Source organism: Cyprinus carpio, chromosome B9 (genome assembly GCF_018340385.1).
Source record: "Cyprinus carpio isolate SPL01 chromosome B9, ASM1834038v1, whole genome shotgun sequence".
Lineage (NCBI taxonomy): Eukaryota > Metazoa > Chordata > Actinopteri > Cypriniformes > Cyprinidae > Cyprinus > Cyprinus carpio.
The window spans coordinates 25,172,474-25,190,794 of record NC_056605.1 but is presented as its reverse complement, the minus strand read 5'-3'; the positions used below and the strand labels follow the sequence as shown (position 1 = coordinate 25,190,794).

The window sequence follows — 18,321 nt, the reverse complement described above, 5'->3', positions numbered from 1 at the left end:
AAATTCCCTGTCTATGTTTCATAATCCTCACAAATGATCCCAGAGGATTCCCATGACACCCTCAGATGTGTATTTAAATAAAAATAAAAAAAGCATTTAAATGAAACATAATCAGATAATCTCTAGGAAAATGAATAGAGCAAATGTAAATCAAGTTTGGTAAAGGTAAGCTGTAATTCTGGAAATGTTCGTAGTGTGTGATGTGGTGGGAAGGTGGGGCTGTTGGTGCTCTGTGAGAGGATGTTTTGGTAGGCCGCTGGGAACTACAGTCCTGGCCAGACTGTGTTGTGGCTCAGTGCCACAGCAGCTTATGCAGAGCTCTATTAGACTCGAAGCTTTCTAAATGTGATAATGCAATAGCTATGTTCGGTCGGCTCTTAATAGAACTTGGCAAGAGTGAATCTACACTCGTGTATTGTGCAACTGCTAATGCATGTTTGCATCACAGAAGACCTGTAATATGATGTCTTTATAGTTAAGATATTTTAATAAAAACAATAAATGACCATTTTATTTTTTCCCCAGTGTAACAATTTATATTTACCCAATGCATATTTGTAATAATTGTCAAAATCCTTTTACATTTATGGTCTTTCTCTACCAAAGTGTAACTAATGCCTACCCTTATTATTATTATTATTATTATTATTATTATTATTATTATTAATTAATTTATTTATTAGTTTATTTTTTTGTTTAGAATTGTTAATACATTCATTTCATTAAAAATTATTCCTATAATTAATAATAGGCTTATTATTATTATCAGTGCTATATATCAGGGCTCTTTAACTCTTCACTGACTCATTCTTTTTTCTGTTAATCTTTGTTGCATGGTTATATTCTCTAACTTTAACCCCAACTAATTAAATTCCTTTAACGGTTTCATAGTGTCTTTGAACACATGACATTAAAATACACTCCAGGCTGATCTAATATGTCTTGTCTTGTAGCTGTAGATTGTGGCAGATTTGATCATGGTAGAAGTCATTGATTAAGGTCAGATCATTCATCGTCAATGCACTTTTCTCTCTTGTTCCAGGAGAAGGAAGGCTGGCATCCTGCCCAGCTTGGAAGACCTGCTGTTTTACAGTATTGCTGAAGGCCAGGAGAGGATCCCAGCTCACAAATTCATTACCGTGAGGGACAGCACTCCCCTTACACACATTTGTATTTGCAAGGATGGATATTATTGGCTGTAGCACGTTTTGTGTTCATAGGTCATCGTTCTTTGCAATAGTATGACCGAAGGGTCAGTGCATACAATTACTGTTGTGTTGTTGCTGTTATCGGCACCACTAAAAGGGGCACAGAGTCATGTTTTATTACACCAAGGCCATCTTATCAAACCTCACCGACAAAGGAAGTGAAATCCCCCGATAAGTGTGTTGGGATTGATGATAGTAACGAGTAATGCCATAGACAGTTAGCTGTTAACTGTTATTTGTGCTCATGGAAATCTCTTGTTTACATATGCATTCAGGCACTGAAGGCCACTGGACTTCGAACGGGAGATCCACGGCTAAAAGAATGTATGGACATGTTGAAAGCCACCCTCAAATCCACATCAGATGGTGTAATGCTGGACCGACACCTGTTCAAAAAGTAAGTTGACACTGTTATTAAAGTGCCATAGTATATTTATGGTTTCATCAGTCATGGATGCATATTATTATGCATACTACAAACTGTGTACTTCAAAGCTGCACCTATTATTCCTATAACTATAATAACCCCAAAGTCAATTACCCTGGGAAATCAAGGTGAGAGATTCCTAGTCTGTCAGATAAAATAATTCCCTGCAGGTAAGAAGAGAGAAATTTGCATTTTCTCATACACATTTAGAAATGTGTCTTATTTATGAGAAACTCAAACTCCGACAATCTGCTCCCTCTAGCTGTGTGTCACTCCTCAGACGTTATCCATAATTTCTTCCTCCATACACCAGACTGATAGATGTCTTTTTTTCAGCTTCTCTGCTGTTTACTGCCCGGTCGATACGACTGGCACTGACAGCTTCATTAAACCTGAAGAGATGGGTGCTGTGGTGTCAGCTTGTAGAGACTTGATAGATTATGGCAGCGAGTGACCTTGCATGACAGGGCCATAAAGAGATGTTTGGGAATGAATACTAGCGTACTACTTGCATTTTTCCCTATCATTTAACCATTTTAAACGAAGAATTAAAGAATCAAACAATTAAAGAGCACTTTCGACACGTATAAAGAAAAGTATAACCACTCATGAAATTAAGACTAATGTATGGAACCTTTTTTCCAACTTTCTGACATGGGATAAACATATAAATAAGGTAGTTGTGACTTTTTGTGCCACAGTTGTTGCATTATTCTTCACAATTCTTTGTATCTTTGTATATTTTATCAGGTCAGAATTGTAAGAAAAGTTTTTAATTATGTGGTAAAAAAAAAAAAAACAGAAGTAAACTCAAAATTCAGAGGACAAAAAATGTTAGACTTGTGAGACGGAAATTTAGAATTTAGAGGAAAAAACTGAATTGTGAAATGTAAACTTAGTTTCCAGTAAGTTTAATTTAAGTGCGTGTTTTCTGATCAAAAATAGATTTCACATTTTGAAATCTAATATTCTGTAAAAATGTCTTTGTTCAGTCAAATAATGAATTGAGAAAAATATGTTTAAAATATGTGCTTTTTTACATTTGCTTTGGAAATGGAAAAGGTCAAGTCAGGTTGATTGCATTGTGGGATATATATATATAGGGATAACTGCTGTGCAGTGCATGTTTTTTGCAAAAGTCTTTCAAGTATTCTTTGCATAAAGCACACAGTATAGGTACTTACTGAATATATAGTAGCAAGCTTGTATGCTATTCCAAACACATGGGCTCCTCTATAGCTTCCCTGCCCTATAGACAGCAAGTAATATATTACCTTTTGAAAATTCACATCCACATAAATCTGCACAGCTATTTTGAGCTTGTCTGTCTGTTCAGGGACCTTCAAAAAAGAAACTGGACCAATATTTCAGACACAATCACAGGAGAGGTCTGTGTTTATGATGTCTGTGGATGCTTTATAGTGGAAACTCTGTGAAACCAGCCATGGCTTCCTCTCTCACACCATAGATTTTTTTTTTAAATGTTTTTTTCTGTGGGAAAAGTTCAATGGAACAGATCCAGCCTGTTGCTCTTTTACCGTCAATCAATACGGAAATAAACATTTTAAGTTTGTGAGGAAGGAGTGTAAAGGATTGTTTGAAGAGAATTAAATGTCAGTGTTTCTGTATTTATATGTGTTGCATTGATTCTTGAGGGCTGCAATTAATACAAAATAAAAACATGTTGCATTTTAAACACTTTTCGCCCTACAGTACATAGTTATAAAAAAAAAAAAAAAAAAAGGTAATTGGTCTTATAGTCAAGCTAATAGTGGAGTTAACTTTTATCTCTGATATTTGTCATATAATTACACAAAACATACTTTCTACCAGAAATGATGAGCAGCCCACTAGTAGGTATTAATTCATCAGCTCTGTCCTCTTTGTTTTTCCAGGTGTGTCCAAAGCAACATTGTTCTCCTAACACAGGCCTTCCGGAAGAAATTTGTCATCCCTGATTTCCAGCCTTTTGCCTCCAACATTGATGCACTTTATGAGAAGGCCAGAAATCTCTCTGGGGGGCTGGTAAGATGAGAGAAACACAAATAATAACTCTTAGTGATTCTTTTCAACTTGACACCACCATTGTTTCAAACACTTATTTCTTCTGCTCACAGGTTGCTGACTACATTCCCCAACTTGCCAAATTCAGCCCAGATCTGTGGGCCGTTTCCCTTTGCACAGTCGATGGACAAAGGTATGAATCATACACCTTCATTTACTGACAACTACTTATTTTAGCTTGAGATTAACTTAGTTTAGCTTCATCTATAGAGAGAAACTGTTTTTTTTAAACCATCTGTGACTAGTTTCACTGCATTTGTCCCTTAAAAAAGTTTAGCTTCATGTCAGAGTGTTAAGATTTTCACATTTCAACCACCTTTGGTGATCATTTTGGGTATTTATTAACCAGACCACTTGAATTGCGCTACCACTGACCATTCGCTTATTCACTATATGAACATTATGACAAGTACCGGAAATACTTCATATATTTTATGTTATAAAACCATCAGATAAAGTGGCAGCTAATCTTATCGTTCAATAAACACTCCACGTATGTCCTGTACTAGTCACCCAGCGCAGGTAAAATGTGCTAATTTCATTTGAGAATCATTGATAAGAGGACCATAAACTCACAGTCATTAATGTTTCCCTCAATACTTAGACCCATGATGTGTCATGGTACATACTTTAATCTCTGATAATTAGGACATACTAAGATATAATCTGTATGTTTTTACCCCATGCTATAGGATTTGTTGTAAAGATACACAGGGTGCCTACATACCCCTGTGTTGATTACTTTAGTCATTCACTAGTTACACAGTAACTGCCAGAGCCTTGACCTATTGACAAAAATTGATGGAATAACATTAGTCAATTTACTTTTCTCTATTAAGGTCTTTAAACAAAAAACCTGATTAACTGAATTAACTCTGAGTTCCAATTTAGCAACATTTGTTTAAAGTTATTAAATAATCCTTTTATCTATTTACTTATTAAATTTTTTTGTCTGTTTTATTATTATTTTTATTTTTTTGCTGAATATGGAAAATAGAAATCTATGTAGAACAGCAACTCAAACTTTAAAATGTATTTTTAAAGCAAAATTATCATTTAAATCTCACCGCCAAAAAAACTGCCCATTGACACAACTGTTATTTTGGATTAAATTTAGAAAAAACATTTATTTATTATTTATTTGAAGTATTTCAAGATAAAAAGAAATTATAATAATAATAATAAAAATATAATTAATATATTTAATATATATTTAATAATTAAAATATAATTAAATATAATATAATCAAATATAATTAAATCGTATAATTACATTTTATTTATATGTTTCATTTTGTATATAATAGACATTTCATGATGTTGCTGAAACAAATATATACACATTATACACATAGAGTCCATTCAGTAGCCTAAGTCATAGATGAGTACTGCAAATGTTTTCCTAATGAGAATTTATAGAGTGTGAAAAGAGCTGTTTATAAAGGTCAGAGCAATTGGAGAAAACAAGAAAATACATCATAAATTTAAATGCCTTTGTGTCTCTGTTAATCAGGCTCATGTTTTTTTTTAGTTTTTTGTTTTTTTCAATATTTTAGACATCTTCATATCATGTTAGAGTCACAGTCTATCTTTTAGGATCACTATTTTTGTTTGTTTGCTTATATGGCCCATAGGATGATGTCTCTGGTTCTGATCTCTGTTTACTCTTTTGCACAGACACACAGTGGGTGACACTAAAGTGCCATTTTGCCTGCAGTCGTGCGTAAAGCCGCTCAAGTACGCTATTGCCGTGCATGACCACGGCACTGAATATGTGCACCGATTCATTGGGAAAGAGCCCAGCGGCTTACGCTTCAACAAGCTCTTCCTGGATGAGGACGGTATGGATTATAACCATCAACTTCAGCGTGACTGCTTTCTTCTATAATATGCAGCCCAAAGAAATAAAATAGTGTTTTTCCACAGACAAACCCCATAATCCAATGGTGAATGCTGGTGCAATCGTGTGTACCTCTCTTATCAAGGTAAGCCTCTTTATTTCGTTTTTCTTATATTTCCATGTTTTTGACTAACTGTACTAACATTTACCTGATCTGAATTAGCTAAAACAGATTAGAATATTTGGCAGTGGCCAGAATATTGTTGATAAATGTTTTTGAGACCAGTTGTATTTCGAATAAGTGATTGTGATCAGTGCTGCCTAGACTAAGATTAAATGACGATCAGTGTGTTTTGTAGGTGGTTCTTGTCTTTTCTCTGTGTTTTATTACTGTACACAGTACACCTACTCAAGGCCTCCACTCTCATTGTGAACTTAAATGTGTGGAGTTCATCCCGTTTTCAGGACCATTATTGTAAAAAGTCTGTTGGCAATGAATTTTGAGTAAAATTCATTCAGACTTTCTATTCTCCACATTTTTTCCACCCACTCTTGTGACTTAGGCTGGGTGATAAAACTAAATAAGTGGCTCATACAAAAATTACACAAATTCTATTTAAAAATAATCGAATTTACATAACAGAGCCCATTCAGTACCCTAAATCAGACGTAATTGTTTACGTAAGTGCTTTTGTAATGAGACGTCATAGATCGTGAGAAGACCGGTCTGTAGAACAACAGTATACTAGAATGTTTTTTATAAATGTCAGAGCAGCTGGAGAAAAAATTATATAATCTATTTCATTTCATTGCCTCTCTCAGTGTTAATTAGGCCCACTTGTTCAGAAAAAAAGATATGTAACAAAATGTATGCTATTTTTTATAATTATTCATTCAGGCTTTTGTTATTTGATTTTTATGTAATATTTTATACAGTTTATTTATCGCTACAGCGATCTGTCACTCCACATTAAACAGCACCAAAACGGCATTTATTGTTTGAATACTGCAATACAATGGACATAAATTGAAACCTGAGACTTTGTTTCATATTAAAAGGACCAAAGCACAATGCTTATTGCAATTTATTGGATGGGTGGTGCCCTTCAGTGTTCCATCCATTAACTGAAAACAGGCTAGAATAATAGATTCATGGGATTTAAGAATAGATATCGTTTTGTAAAAAAGAGAATCGATTAATATCAAGATCTATATTTTTTACCCAATCCTAATATATATATATACATTTAATATATACATTTAATATATAAAAAGTCTTACACAAGATGCAAACCAATCATTTAATCAAAGTTGTGAAATTGTGTCCAATGTCATTTTTACTACATAAACTATTTAAGCTTAAGCTACTTTTACTACTTAAAATCTTTTAGGAAACTTTAAGTTAAAGATATTCACAGAGTTGCTTGATTTTACATCACAGGAAAAATCATTGCAAATAAATTGTGAATATTGGTTATATCGCCCAGCCCTACTTATGCCTTATTACAAAAAAATCTCTATAGACTAAAAAATGCATCATATTATATATTTACAGTTTTTTGCTGTAAGCCTTTGTAGTGGTTTCATGAAGCCTGGCTGGTATTTCTTGGACTTGTTTGCACCTTTTGGTTGTGTTTGTGTGTTACCGCGGATTCACCTTGGTCTTTTATGTGTTTTAATCCATGTGCAAACACACAAGACAAGAAAAACACTCCAGCTGGGGTAATGGCGTTTTTGTAATGTAGATGCTGTAGATTCACAGGTTCACATTGCCTTATGCACAGTTTACACTGTAATATAAGCTCACAGTTGAGCCCTTGTATACATATGCATGTGTGCGTGTTATGCAGAGTTATCATTTCTAAACAAAACACACATACAAACTCACATACACATTTCTAGGATGTAGGAAGTGGAACTATTGTTATCCTCTGCATTGACAGATGCATAAGAAAAAGTGTTCATATTTTTATGCATTCATTAGGGCTGTCAATTTAATGTGTAATTTTTAGTGTAGTAAATCATAAAGATGAACTACTTTCGTCTAGACGTTGCAACCGTCACTGATGTATATCTAGTGCCTGTTCACATAGAAAAACACTGTGGATGGACAAAACAAATATAGCTGGGAGGGACTGACAGACCCGACTGCAAAAGAGAGTGCTTGTGGAATATATATATATTGATGTCTAAAGGCACTGTTTGTAATGTCTAATCAATACTTTAATCTGTAAAATATTTTATTTATCTTCTTTTGTGGGCAATTTATTAATTTGTTACAAAACATGCACTTAATGTGACTTAATGTGATTAAAAGTCAGTTGACAGCCCTAGAATCTGTTTTAATCCAGCACCAATCCACACATTAAAATGATGCATCGTCAGTCACTCTGCGTGACGAATGTTGGGCATCCTGTGCACAATACAGCTGTGAAGTTCAACCTCACATCTCCCATCACACCTAAACTCAACCATTGTGATTGCTTTTCTCATATTGTTCTTCTGTGATATTGGTGTGACGCAAAATGTCTTTCGCCCCTCTGATGTGTTCCGGTAGGTCAGTGCGGAATGTAAGTCGTGCCTGTCGGTTTCCTTTGCACCTAAGTAACGCATGACATCATTTCCTCCTATTCCTTCAGAGTCCTTGAGCACCGCCATGAGCGTGTACTAAAAGCGTGTGATATGCTGTTGAAGGCTCTGTGTGCTGTTTTATGTTGTTACATATTTTGCAGACGTAGGATCTGTGGGATTTTTTGACCACTGCTGCAGGTCAATGACGTTGGTAATTTTTCCTTTCCATTTTTCCCTTCCTCTTCATGAACAAGCCTGGATACTAAAATATCAATAGTGCCATTGTGTTCCTTAATGAGGCAGTGACTTTAATAAAATAGAGAGCATCTGTGCAGGACCAAATGTCTTTACTGATGGATACTACGGAAGCCCATATAGGCCATGTGTTATTATTTTATTATGCCTTTTTTCATAAGATCTCAGTGCAAAAATACTGATGCATGGGCTTTGTGTGTTTCTGAAGTAAACTGGGTATGCAATACATTCAGCATATATAATAATGTGCAGCAGGGGTGTAAAAAGTACAGAGAAATTGTGTTTGCATTCAGTTATGGTTACTGTGATTTTTTTTTTTTTAATTCAGTAAACTTTTGATAAAACACACTTAAGTGAAATAAAAGTTCCCACATTTAATTGTAATTAAATAGAATAAAGAAATGCAATTAGAAAAAAACTTTGTAAAGAAAGCCATTTCATTTTTCTTTTTTTGGAGTGTTCTAGCTTTGTAATGCTCAAAGACTTACTAGTTGTTTTCTATTTTTTTCTATTTATAATTTTTAAATGTTTTTCATGAATGTGCTTTGAAATGTATATGTGTATTGTAAAAAGCACAATGCAAATAAATTGGATTCAAACCTTTGAAGTTAGCAGCATTCAGATTCTGTTGAACAACAATGAACAATGATTTTACTTAAAATATTATTTATTATATAGATTTATTATAAATCTTTATAATATGCTGAATAACATTTCTTTTATTATCAATGAAAAATCATTGAAAAGAGTTTTGTTTGTTGAAAAGTCGTGCCTAGAATTTCTGTGAAAACTGATTTAATTGAAATGGATTTTTTTTGTGACCGCTTAAAAGTCTTTAAGTCATTGCTTTCTTTCAACAACAACAAAAATCTCACCCAAACGTTTTAATGATATTGTTTATAAATACAAAAAATGCATTGTCAGGCTTTAATGCAAATATACTTTTCCCCCCTTTGTAATTTTAATTTGTTAAGAATACAGTTTTCCCAAAATAATGCATAAATATAGTAATTAAGTGCAATTATTTACACCCCTGATGTTCAGCAGTCTAAACAGACAGTCAAACAAACACATTAGTCACTGTTCATTTATGGCAGTAATGCAGTCGATCTCAATGGCTCTCTTTGCATTAATTTGATAGGTGCCTCAACCCACACTTGTAGGTTAATGGACACTGATCCACACTCACTCAGAAACACATCAACACACAATGCACAGATCCTCTTCGCACATCATCTTAAGACATTACCAACCCTTCTGATTCACATCCACTCTGTTTTTGACCCACTTCTGTGTTTGGCCTACAGGTCTCCATGAACACGTTTAACTCCAGTCTTTGCTCTGTAGCGGTTCATCATCATTTCCTTTGTAGAGTATAACAGTACTTTACTGTAGTACACATATGAAATGAATATAATCTCATTGATTTCTAACAACAGATTATTAACTGATGATTTTAGCATTGTATTGATAATATTAAAGGAATGAAATTATCCATTTTCTTACTGCTAATAAGTATGAGTTAGTTATTGTTCTGATTTATTTTTTCCCCATGATGCTACTTTTAAAAATGTGTTTTTATCTCTTTTAATGAGAATATATTATATGTCTGTTATTTCTTTCCTGTGTCTTTCAGCAAGGGGCCAGCAATGCTGAGAAGTTTGATTATGTAAGTTATTTATGAAAAGATGATGGTATATTTTTCACAGGAACTGTTGTTTTTGAGTTTGATTGATCTGTTCGGATTTCTCTCTTGCAGATGATGAACTTCTTGAAGAAGATGGCAGGAAATGAATATGTTGGTTTCAGCAATGCCACGTATGTTGAGCTACCATTTCTGTAGTTTTGATCATAGATACAGTAGGCAAACAGTCCTAAAATAGTCCTCTTCTGTTCTTTCAGGATCTGTTTTTATGTTATGCATGATTTGTGTTATTGGGTTTGCTTTAGGTAACTCATTATTTATGTCAACTGATCTAGATTCCAGTCGGAGCGCGAGTCAGGAGACAGGAATTTTGCTATTGGCTATTACCTGAAAGAAAAGAAGGTCAGTATCGCAGGGAGCTTTTGATGTGATTAGGTGATTTATTGCACCCAATCATCTCTCTGTCTCTCTTCACATATACCATTCATATTTTACATGCTGTTACTTTTTTGAGGCCATTCACACAGAACCTGTTTTTGCTTTGAAATACATGAGATGCATTCACTGGAAGGAGGAAAAAATGCAAGGCTCCAAGATGTGTTGAACTTTTAACTTGAGTTTTAAACATGTTTTTAGAATGCCATATCATGCGTGAAATGCTGCAAAAGATGCAAGACGCAAGCACAGTGGTCAAAGATGTCTGTCTAGTGCATGTTTACATAAAATGGAAAATTAACTTAACATTTTTTGTGTAAATGGCTTCTTTGTCCAGGAGTGGTTCCATGTTTTAATCTGAATTTCTCTTGTATGCAGTGCTTTCCAGATGGTACAGACATGACTGCTGTTCTGGACCTCTACTTTCAGGTGTGTAGAGACATGCCTTGCATTTCTGAGTTACTGTCAGATTGCAACAGAAAAGTTAGGAGCTTGTTGCAATGCATTCTGGGATTGCCTTCTGAAATGTTGACATTGTAACTGATATAAACTACCTTTCTAAAGTGTGGGGTTAGTAATATTTGTAACAAATTTTTTAATGCATTCATTTGATCAAAAATACAGTAAAAGCTGTAAAAATGTTAAAGGGATACTCCACCCCAAAATGAAAATTTTGTCATTAATCACTTTACCCCCATGTTGTTCCAAACCCGTAAAAGCTTCATTCGTCTTCGGGACGCAATTTAAGATATTTTGGATGAAAACCTGGAGGCTTGAGACTGTCCCATAGACTGCAGAGTAAAATACACTGTCAAGGTCCAGAAAAGTATGAAAAGCATTTCCAGAATAGTCCATCTGCCATCAGTGTTTCAACCGTAACGTTATGAAGCGATGAGAATATTTTTTGTACATTTCATTTTGGGGTGGAGTATCCCTTTAAATATTATTGCAATATTTTATATATAAAAATGTATGTATGTATGTATGTATATATTTATATATTTATATATATATATATACACACACACAATACACACACAATATTTATATTATATTATTTACTATCTTTCTGTTATTCTGATTTGGTGATTTTATTATTATTGTCAATGTTGCTTAATATCTTTTTGCTAAAATGTTTTTTTCAGGATTCTTTGATGAATTGAAAGTTCTAAAGAACAACTTTTACTTGAAATTAAATTTCAAATAAAAACATAAATGGTTTGATAAATACAATGCATCCTTGATGAAAAAAACAATAATTTTAATTAAAAAAAAAACTTACTCTAAACTTTCAAATGGTAGTATATTACCAAATGAATCAATATTTAAAGAAATCACATCATAATTCGTCGATACACTATAATTGAATGGTTATTGGAGAACATAGAAGGTTGATTTGCTCTGGCTTAGTTTGACATGGCACGAGCATGCCAGGACTGCAGTCTGGTGACTGCCCCTTGACTCCTGTCATGTGCCTCTGAGATCATGCGGCGTGTGTAATGGGATAGTGCAGCTGATGGCTTTCTCTTACACACACACACACACACACACACATGTGGTAAATTCTTAGGGTGTTCTTAAGCTGTCAAACAAAGCATGTTGAAATAAAAACTGATTTGGCATCCTGGCTTAATATTTCTTTTTCATATGTGTTTATTTGTGTTTGCGTCCATATGTGCAGCTGTGCTCCATCGAGGTAACGTGTGAGAGCGCTAGCGTCATGGCTGCCACATTGGCCAACGGCGGCTTTTGTCCAATCACAGGCGAGCGTGTGCTGAGCCCCGAGTCCGTGCGAGACACCCTCAGTCTCATGCACTCCTGCGGCATGTATGACTTCTCCGGACAATTCGCCTTCCATGTAAGTTTTTGTGCCTGCAGATTCACACGAGTAAACACGGAATCACAGTAGTTCACACGGTATTTATGCCAACTCACTTCCTGTTATTTTGGATTACTGTTTTACCACATTATGTGAACTTTCCTCTTTTTCCTTTCCATTTCACATTTTTTTGTCACTATTTTCTTTAACTTTTAAAGGAAACATTAAAGGAAACGTTTAAACATCGCCTGCCCTCATTAAGTCATATTTAATACAAGTTACATAAATCAAATCCCCCTAGCTATCAGAAATTGAGAACGACATAAAAAAAAGAATATTTTTAATTGCTGAATGTCTTTGTCCAAATGCAATTTATTTATTTTATTTTTTTGTACGCTCTTAAAGTCCACAGATACTTTTTAGAGCTATTTCTTCCTAGTGAACCCCACCCAGAATTCTACAGCCAAACACAATATCTTCAGTTATGGTTATCCTATTTATCTGTATATAATTTTTTAATGTTAATGTATTTTGTTCAGGTGGGTCTACCAGCCAAGTCAGGTGTTGCTGGCGGTATTCTGCTGGTTGTGCCCAATGTGATGGGCATCATGTGCTGGTCTCCTCCGTTGGACAAACTTGGCAACAGTGTCCGGGGCATCCAGTTCTGTACAGTATGTCAATGTTCTTGTTTGCAGACACACCTGAACACATAAACACTTTCATTTCTTATGAAGTTCAACCCATGTACTGAAAATTAGAGGGGGAGGGAATGTTTGAAAAAGTTTGCCAAGTTCGTAAATGTACACTACTGTTCAAACATATATATATATATATATATATATATATATATATATATATATAATATATATATATATATATATATATATATATATATATATATATGCGCATTATATATATTTGTATATTTGTGTATGGTTTTTTTCTCAAGGAGGATGCAACACTGAAGACTGTAATGTTTGAAGAAAATTCAACTTTGCTATCACAGGAACAAACTGAAATAGAAAACAGTTACATTTAAATTGCAATAATATTTCACGGTATTACTTTTTTTGAGCAAATAAATGCAGCTCAGTAAATGCATTTCTACAGTGTTTTACAGTTAGGTTGAAATACGTAAACATTATATTGAAACATTATCAAAATATGTTCCAATTTTTATTTTTAGAATTAAATACATGTTAAGCTGTAGTTGTCATCTATTGTTTGTCTTATCTGTTTGCTGCAGTTTTCATTCTGTGATCCTGTCCTTAATGAGGGCCTCTTATCGTGTTCCTGCAAAATGATCAGAATCTGTGTGTTATTTTAGGTCTTTCTGAGAAGCAGCACTTGTTAAAGTCTGAATATCAGTGCAGCTTCTCAGACCCTTGTTAAAGGTCAAGGAGTCTATAATTACTCCCAGTGTGTCCTAAGGAAATCAGTGCCGCCACAATCCATGTCTTTGACTCATTAGTGGTCCCCAGTGAGGGGACCAGAGCTAATTGGTGGAGTTAATTCTGGGGTGGGAAGTATGGCTAGAATTTTAGATCATTTATATGAACAGTTTGACAGATTTCTGCTGCCACACAATCAGTGGTGAATTCAGAGCCACAGTGATAATTGTGTAACAGTGTAACTGGGATCAGTGTTGCTGTGCCAAAAGAACAGTAACAACTGGGAAGTCGGAGGTTCACAATACAGGAAATGGACGTAATCTTAGACATTCAGACATTCCTGCCAACTCCCAACAAATTCAGGGAGTGTCCTGAATCTATGAACCCTTTCAGTCATAGTTTACAAGGTGAAGTAGAGTTTCAAGGTCAGCTTCAAGGGTACTGCTTATTCCACAAACTTGAGTCAACATGAAATCAAAACAGTTATTATTAAATAATATTACAGTATTTACTATAAATGATTTTTATACATTTATCTTCACCCTGATATACGTCACAATAGGGAAGAAGAGACTTTAAAAAAATAATTCTGGGGTTCTGAGAGCAGGACAACATCGATATGGCAGTGCCAATATAATAATAATAATAAATTATTATTATTTTTAATTCAGTTCAATTCAATTACACTTCATTGTTGGAATTTCTTCGAAAATTTGTCTTGCATCTCACAGCGGGTCTCACATTACACCAATTTAAACAAACAAACAAACAATAAACACCTTCATACAAAAACCAACAATATAAATACATGCACACACACAGTCAGAGTGCATTTGTATAGTTCTTTCTGTTTTACAGAACCCAGAGGCCTACTAAGACCCCCAATTCTGATTTATTAATTTTACGGACTGATAAACAAAAGATTTACGTGATCTGTTCAGTCTGGTATATGCAACTCTAAGCCTTCTATTTGATGGCAAAAACTGATATTCCTCATATAAAATGTGAGAAGGGTCAGACATAATCTTTTAGACATAATTTTTTTGTTGTTGTTTTTTTTTTGTATACAGATCTTGAAAATTTGGCTCAAGCACTTGGCCCACAACATAAATAATGATAGTAAACTATATTCGCTGTAATAAACTATTATTGTTGTAGTTGTTACATAAATATAAAGTGGAACTTGTACTATTCTACGGTTTAAGATATAACCACATCATTTTACTAAACAACAACACACTTTTAAACCTAGAAATGTCACCTTCAAAGACTATTAAAACTGATCACATGGACTAAACCTCCCTGAACCTGAGAAGTTGAATGACATTGTGAAGGAGGTTCATTTCAGCATTATCATGGTACAAAGGGCTTTAATGAAAGCAGGCGGCTTCTCTGTGCACTACACATTCTCCTGTCACTAGCAGACCACTGACACTCAACACAGTCCTTCAGTGTGCACGTGTGTGTGTGTGCGCTTTGAGGCTTTGACCACTCAGACTGACTCCTTTCTCTCCTGCTGTAGGATCTGGTGTCCTTGTTCAACTTCCACAACTACGACAACCTGAGGCACTTCGCCAAGAAGCTCGATCCTCGCCGAGAGGGAGGGGACCAGCGGGTGAGTACCCTCTTTCATTTCCCCGCCAGCCATGCCCTCCCCACGTGCCCCATCGATGCGTGACACCACGTCTTGTATGAATGACTGCACATAATAATTTACTCAAGACTCTGAAGCTGAGAAAACAGCAGATGAAGCTTATTTCCACTAAAAGATCAGTCTCGCCCCCTGCAGGAGCATTTTTACACTACATGCATAGATAGGTAGCTGCTTTACGACCCAAAGAGTGTAGCTGTTTTTTGGCTGTTTTTGATGTTAAAACAGCGAGTAAAGAGCAGCGGTTGATTCATCATCAAAGTTCCCAGCTGTGCATGAGATTCTAATTTTGCATGTCAATTGCCATATCTTGATTCGCCATGTTTTATGCCGTTTTATCCCAAGTTTTTGTTTTGCTTGCTTCAGTCTGCATTTTCAGATTTGTAATCAGAAGGCCCAGACGGAATCTGTAAACTTTTCCCACATTTCGAATAATCTGTGCAGTGGATGTAAACATGGTAAAAAGTGCATACTGTTATCTATAGCTGGAAAAATAAACAGATAAGTTTAAATATTTAAATCTGAATACAGACCCGTTTTAAAAAATACAGCAAGGCCAAAAAAAAAAATTGCAAAAAAGATTTGTTATAAAATATAGTATCATTAGCACAAGAAAACTGCAGTGATATATTATAGGGTCCGTGGTGATGCCATTTGAGGCTTTTGAATCCAAACTATGTCATTTATGTGACTTGTGTAAATACAATGAGGTTTTTTTTTTAACTGAGAATAATAATACAATTATTTATAAGCAAAGTTGTTGTTGCAAAGCAATATTCATTAAATATATATTATTATGCAAGTAGTTTTATATAATCTGTATTTTTATATTATTATCTTAATCATTATTGTATATTACAATATAATCTAAAATATATTATTTTATATTATTATTATTGTTATTATATGATGCATGTGCAATTTTTATAAGCCATATTTATTTATTTATTTTATTTTTTATTTTTGGAATAGGAGGGCTCTCTTTGTGATACTTTCTTTAGAGACCCCCAAAACTAATCTGTTCTCTGTGTTGCTCAACACAGCAGTATACCTCTGGACCCCAGGATAACGAGAGCCTTTCAAATGAGCTGGCTCTCAGAGACACTGTGTGGACAAAAGTCTGGCCTACTGAGCACAATGAGGACAGCTCCACTACATGCTTTATGCAGTTTATCCGGAAGAGATTTTTTCTGTTTTGATTTCTTCAGTCTGCATTCTTAGATTTATAATAAACAGGCCCAGATGGTATCTGTATACTTTTTCCGCATTTTGAAACATGGTAAAATGAGTTCAACTTTGCTGAAAATACTCTCATGTATATCTGAAAACAATAAACAGATTTAAATATTTAAACCTAAAAACGTGATTAAAAAAAAAAAAAAAAACTTTGGGCATGAGAAGATGGAGATTGGGCAACTGAGACAGTTTTCCTGTTCAAAAAAGTAAAAGTTGCAAGTTAAAATAAATGAAAAAGAAATTAAAAGGCTTTTAACAAATCCAAAATATGCTTTTTTTTTCAAGGGGTAACATTATCAATTGGCTCAATAATAATAGTAGTAATAATAGTAAATATTAATTATTTCAAATAAATATAATTTATATGCTGTTATTTATATTCATTATATTATTCAATCAAAAATATTATTTTGTATTATTATTATTATTATTATTATTATTATTAACCTACATGCACAGATTCCGTGTGGGCCTGGTCATCTGTTAATAATGATCATGACTTAAATCAGACTACTGCAGCTTAAATTAGGCATGTGCAATTTCTGTGATAAGACAGACCTCTTATGGTTTTTTTGTTTTTAAATGTTGAAAAATCTGACATTTTTCCAGCTGTGTGAATACGAGGCCTCTCTTTGTGACTGTGTTTGTTTTTGTTGACTTTGAAATCTGTTCACACGTCACCATATTGAACAGTGTGAGTCACACACTTTCCCTGGAGGCCCCTAAAAAACTAATCTGTTCTCTGTGTTGCTCAACACAGCAGTACACCTTCGGACCCATGGATTACGAGAGCCTTCAGAAAGAGCTGGCTCTTAAAGACACTGTGTGGACAAAAGTCTCGCCCACTGAGTGCAATGAGGACAGCTCCACTACTGTAGTCTATAGGATGGAGAATGTCGGAGAAGGCAACTAAAACGGATCTGACTCACCTCAGCGAGCTCTTTGACAGTATATATTTATGTACTCTAACAGTTATTTATTTTCAATGAATCTCATTCTGCGCACATGTTAGTTCTTCACCAGTCTTGGTCAATATGAATGACTATAGTAGAGGATATGTCTAAAGCCTTATGACTTGGCTTGTGTTTATCTTTCTGTGCTAATGCTTAAAAGCATAGCGGAGGGCTTTATTCTTCACGTGAACTGCATGGACGTTAGGTGCGGTGGGATTTGGTGTTTTTTTTCGGTGGAGGTTGAGGATTGGCTGCTGAACAGAGACTACAGGTGGTTCTGTGTTGCACTATGATTGAATGTTGTGGTCATGCATGGTGAACCACGTCTCACCACATGCAGAGTCTTCAGTGAGGCCTTTAACTTGATGGTGTCATGAGAATATGGACGTCCTCTGAAATGTTTGTTACAGGTGATTTAGGCCAGAAAGCGTGACCTTCATTTGAAAATAAAAAATGTAAATTCTGTCATTATTTATTCACCCTCATGTTGTTTTAGCCCTGTATGTTGCTGCTGTTTCTATGGAACACAAAAATATTTTTTAAAGATTTTTTTATGTAATTTTTTTTTACCATATTCCATATAAAATATCGTAAAATAAATAACCAAAAAAAAAGAAAAATGGTCCATCTGACTATATTTTTAAAGTCTTCTGAAGCCATATACTAGCTTATACAAATTTGTTCCCAATTTTTTTTTAATTACCTTTGAATAATTATTAATCTCTATAATTGAATAATAGTGATTTCAGTCTGTTCCTAACACAAAGCTGTTATATAGTTGACCAGACAATGAAAGCAATAGTACACCCAAAAACTAATATTTTTT

The 18,321-nt window shown here is 34.5% G+C and overlaps 1 protein-coding gene across 4 annotated transcripts in view; it reads left to right on the top strand.

Annotated features, from left to right (window-relative positions):
• Window positions 1-18,321, top strand: part of LOC109044954 (glutaminase kidney isoform, mitochondrial-like) — a 37,182-nt gene that overhangs the window by 11,338 nt on the left and 7,523 nt on the right. Inside the window, exons 2-15 of one of the 4 annotated variants that reach the window (XM_042730486.1) lie at window positions 1,043-1,139; window positions 1,484-1,605; window positions 3,531-3,660; window positions 3,753-3,832; window positions 5,377-5,540; window positions 5,626-5,684; window positions 10,002-10,034; window positions 10,125-10,183; window positions 10,346-10,412; window positions 10,824-10,874; window positions 12,127-12,303; window positions 12,804-12,935; window positions 15,178-15,270; window positions 17,306-18,318. In XM_042730486.1, the coding sequence (XP_042586420.1) occupies window positions 1,043-1,139; window positions 1,484-1,605; window positions 3,531-3,660; window positions 3,753-3,832; window positions 5,377-5,540; window positions 5,626-5,684; window positions 10,002-10,034; window positions 10,125-10,183; window positions 10,346-10,412; window positions 10,824-10,874; window positions 12,127-12,303; window positions 12,804-12,935; window positions 15,178-15,270; window positions 17,306-17,455 (1,414 nt within the window). In that variant the 3' untranslated portion in view covers window positions 17,456-18,318. Of the gene's footprint in view, window positions 1-1,042; window positions 1,140-1,483; window positions 1,606-3,530; window positions 3,661-3,752; window positions 3,833-5,376; window positions 5,541-5,625; window positions 5,685-10,001; window positions 10,035-10,124; window positions 10,184-10,345; window positions 10,413-10,823; window positions 10,875-12,126; window positions 12,304-12,803; window positions 12,936-15,177; window positions 15,271-17,302; window positions 18,319-18,321 lie in introns of those variants that run through there. The other 3 variants (XM_042730485.1, XM_042730484.1, XM_042730483.1) reach the window with 3 other exon arrangements.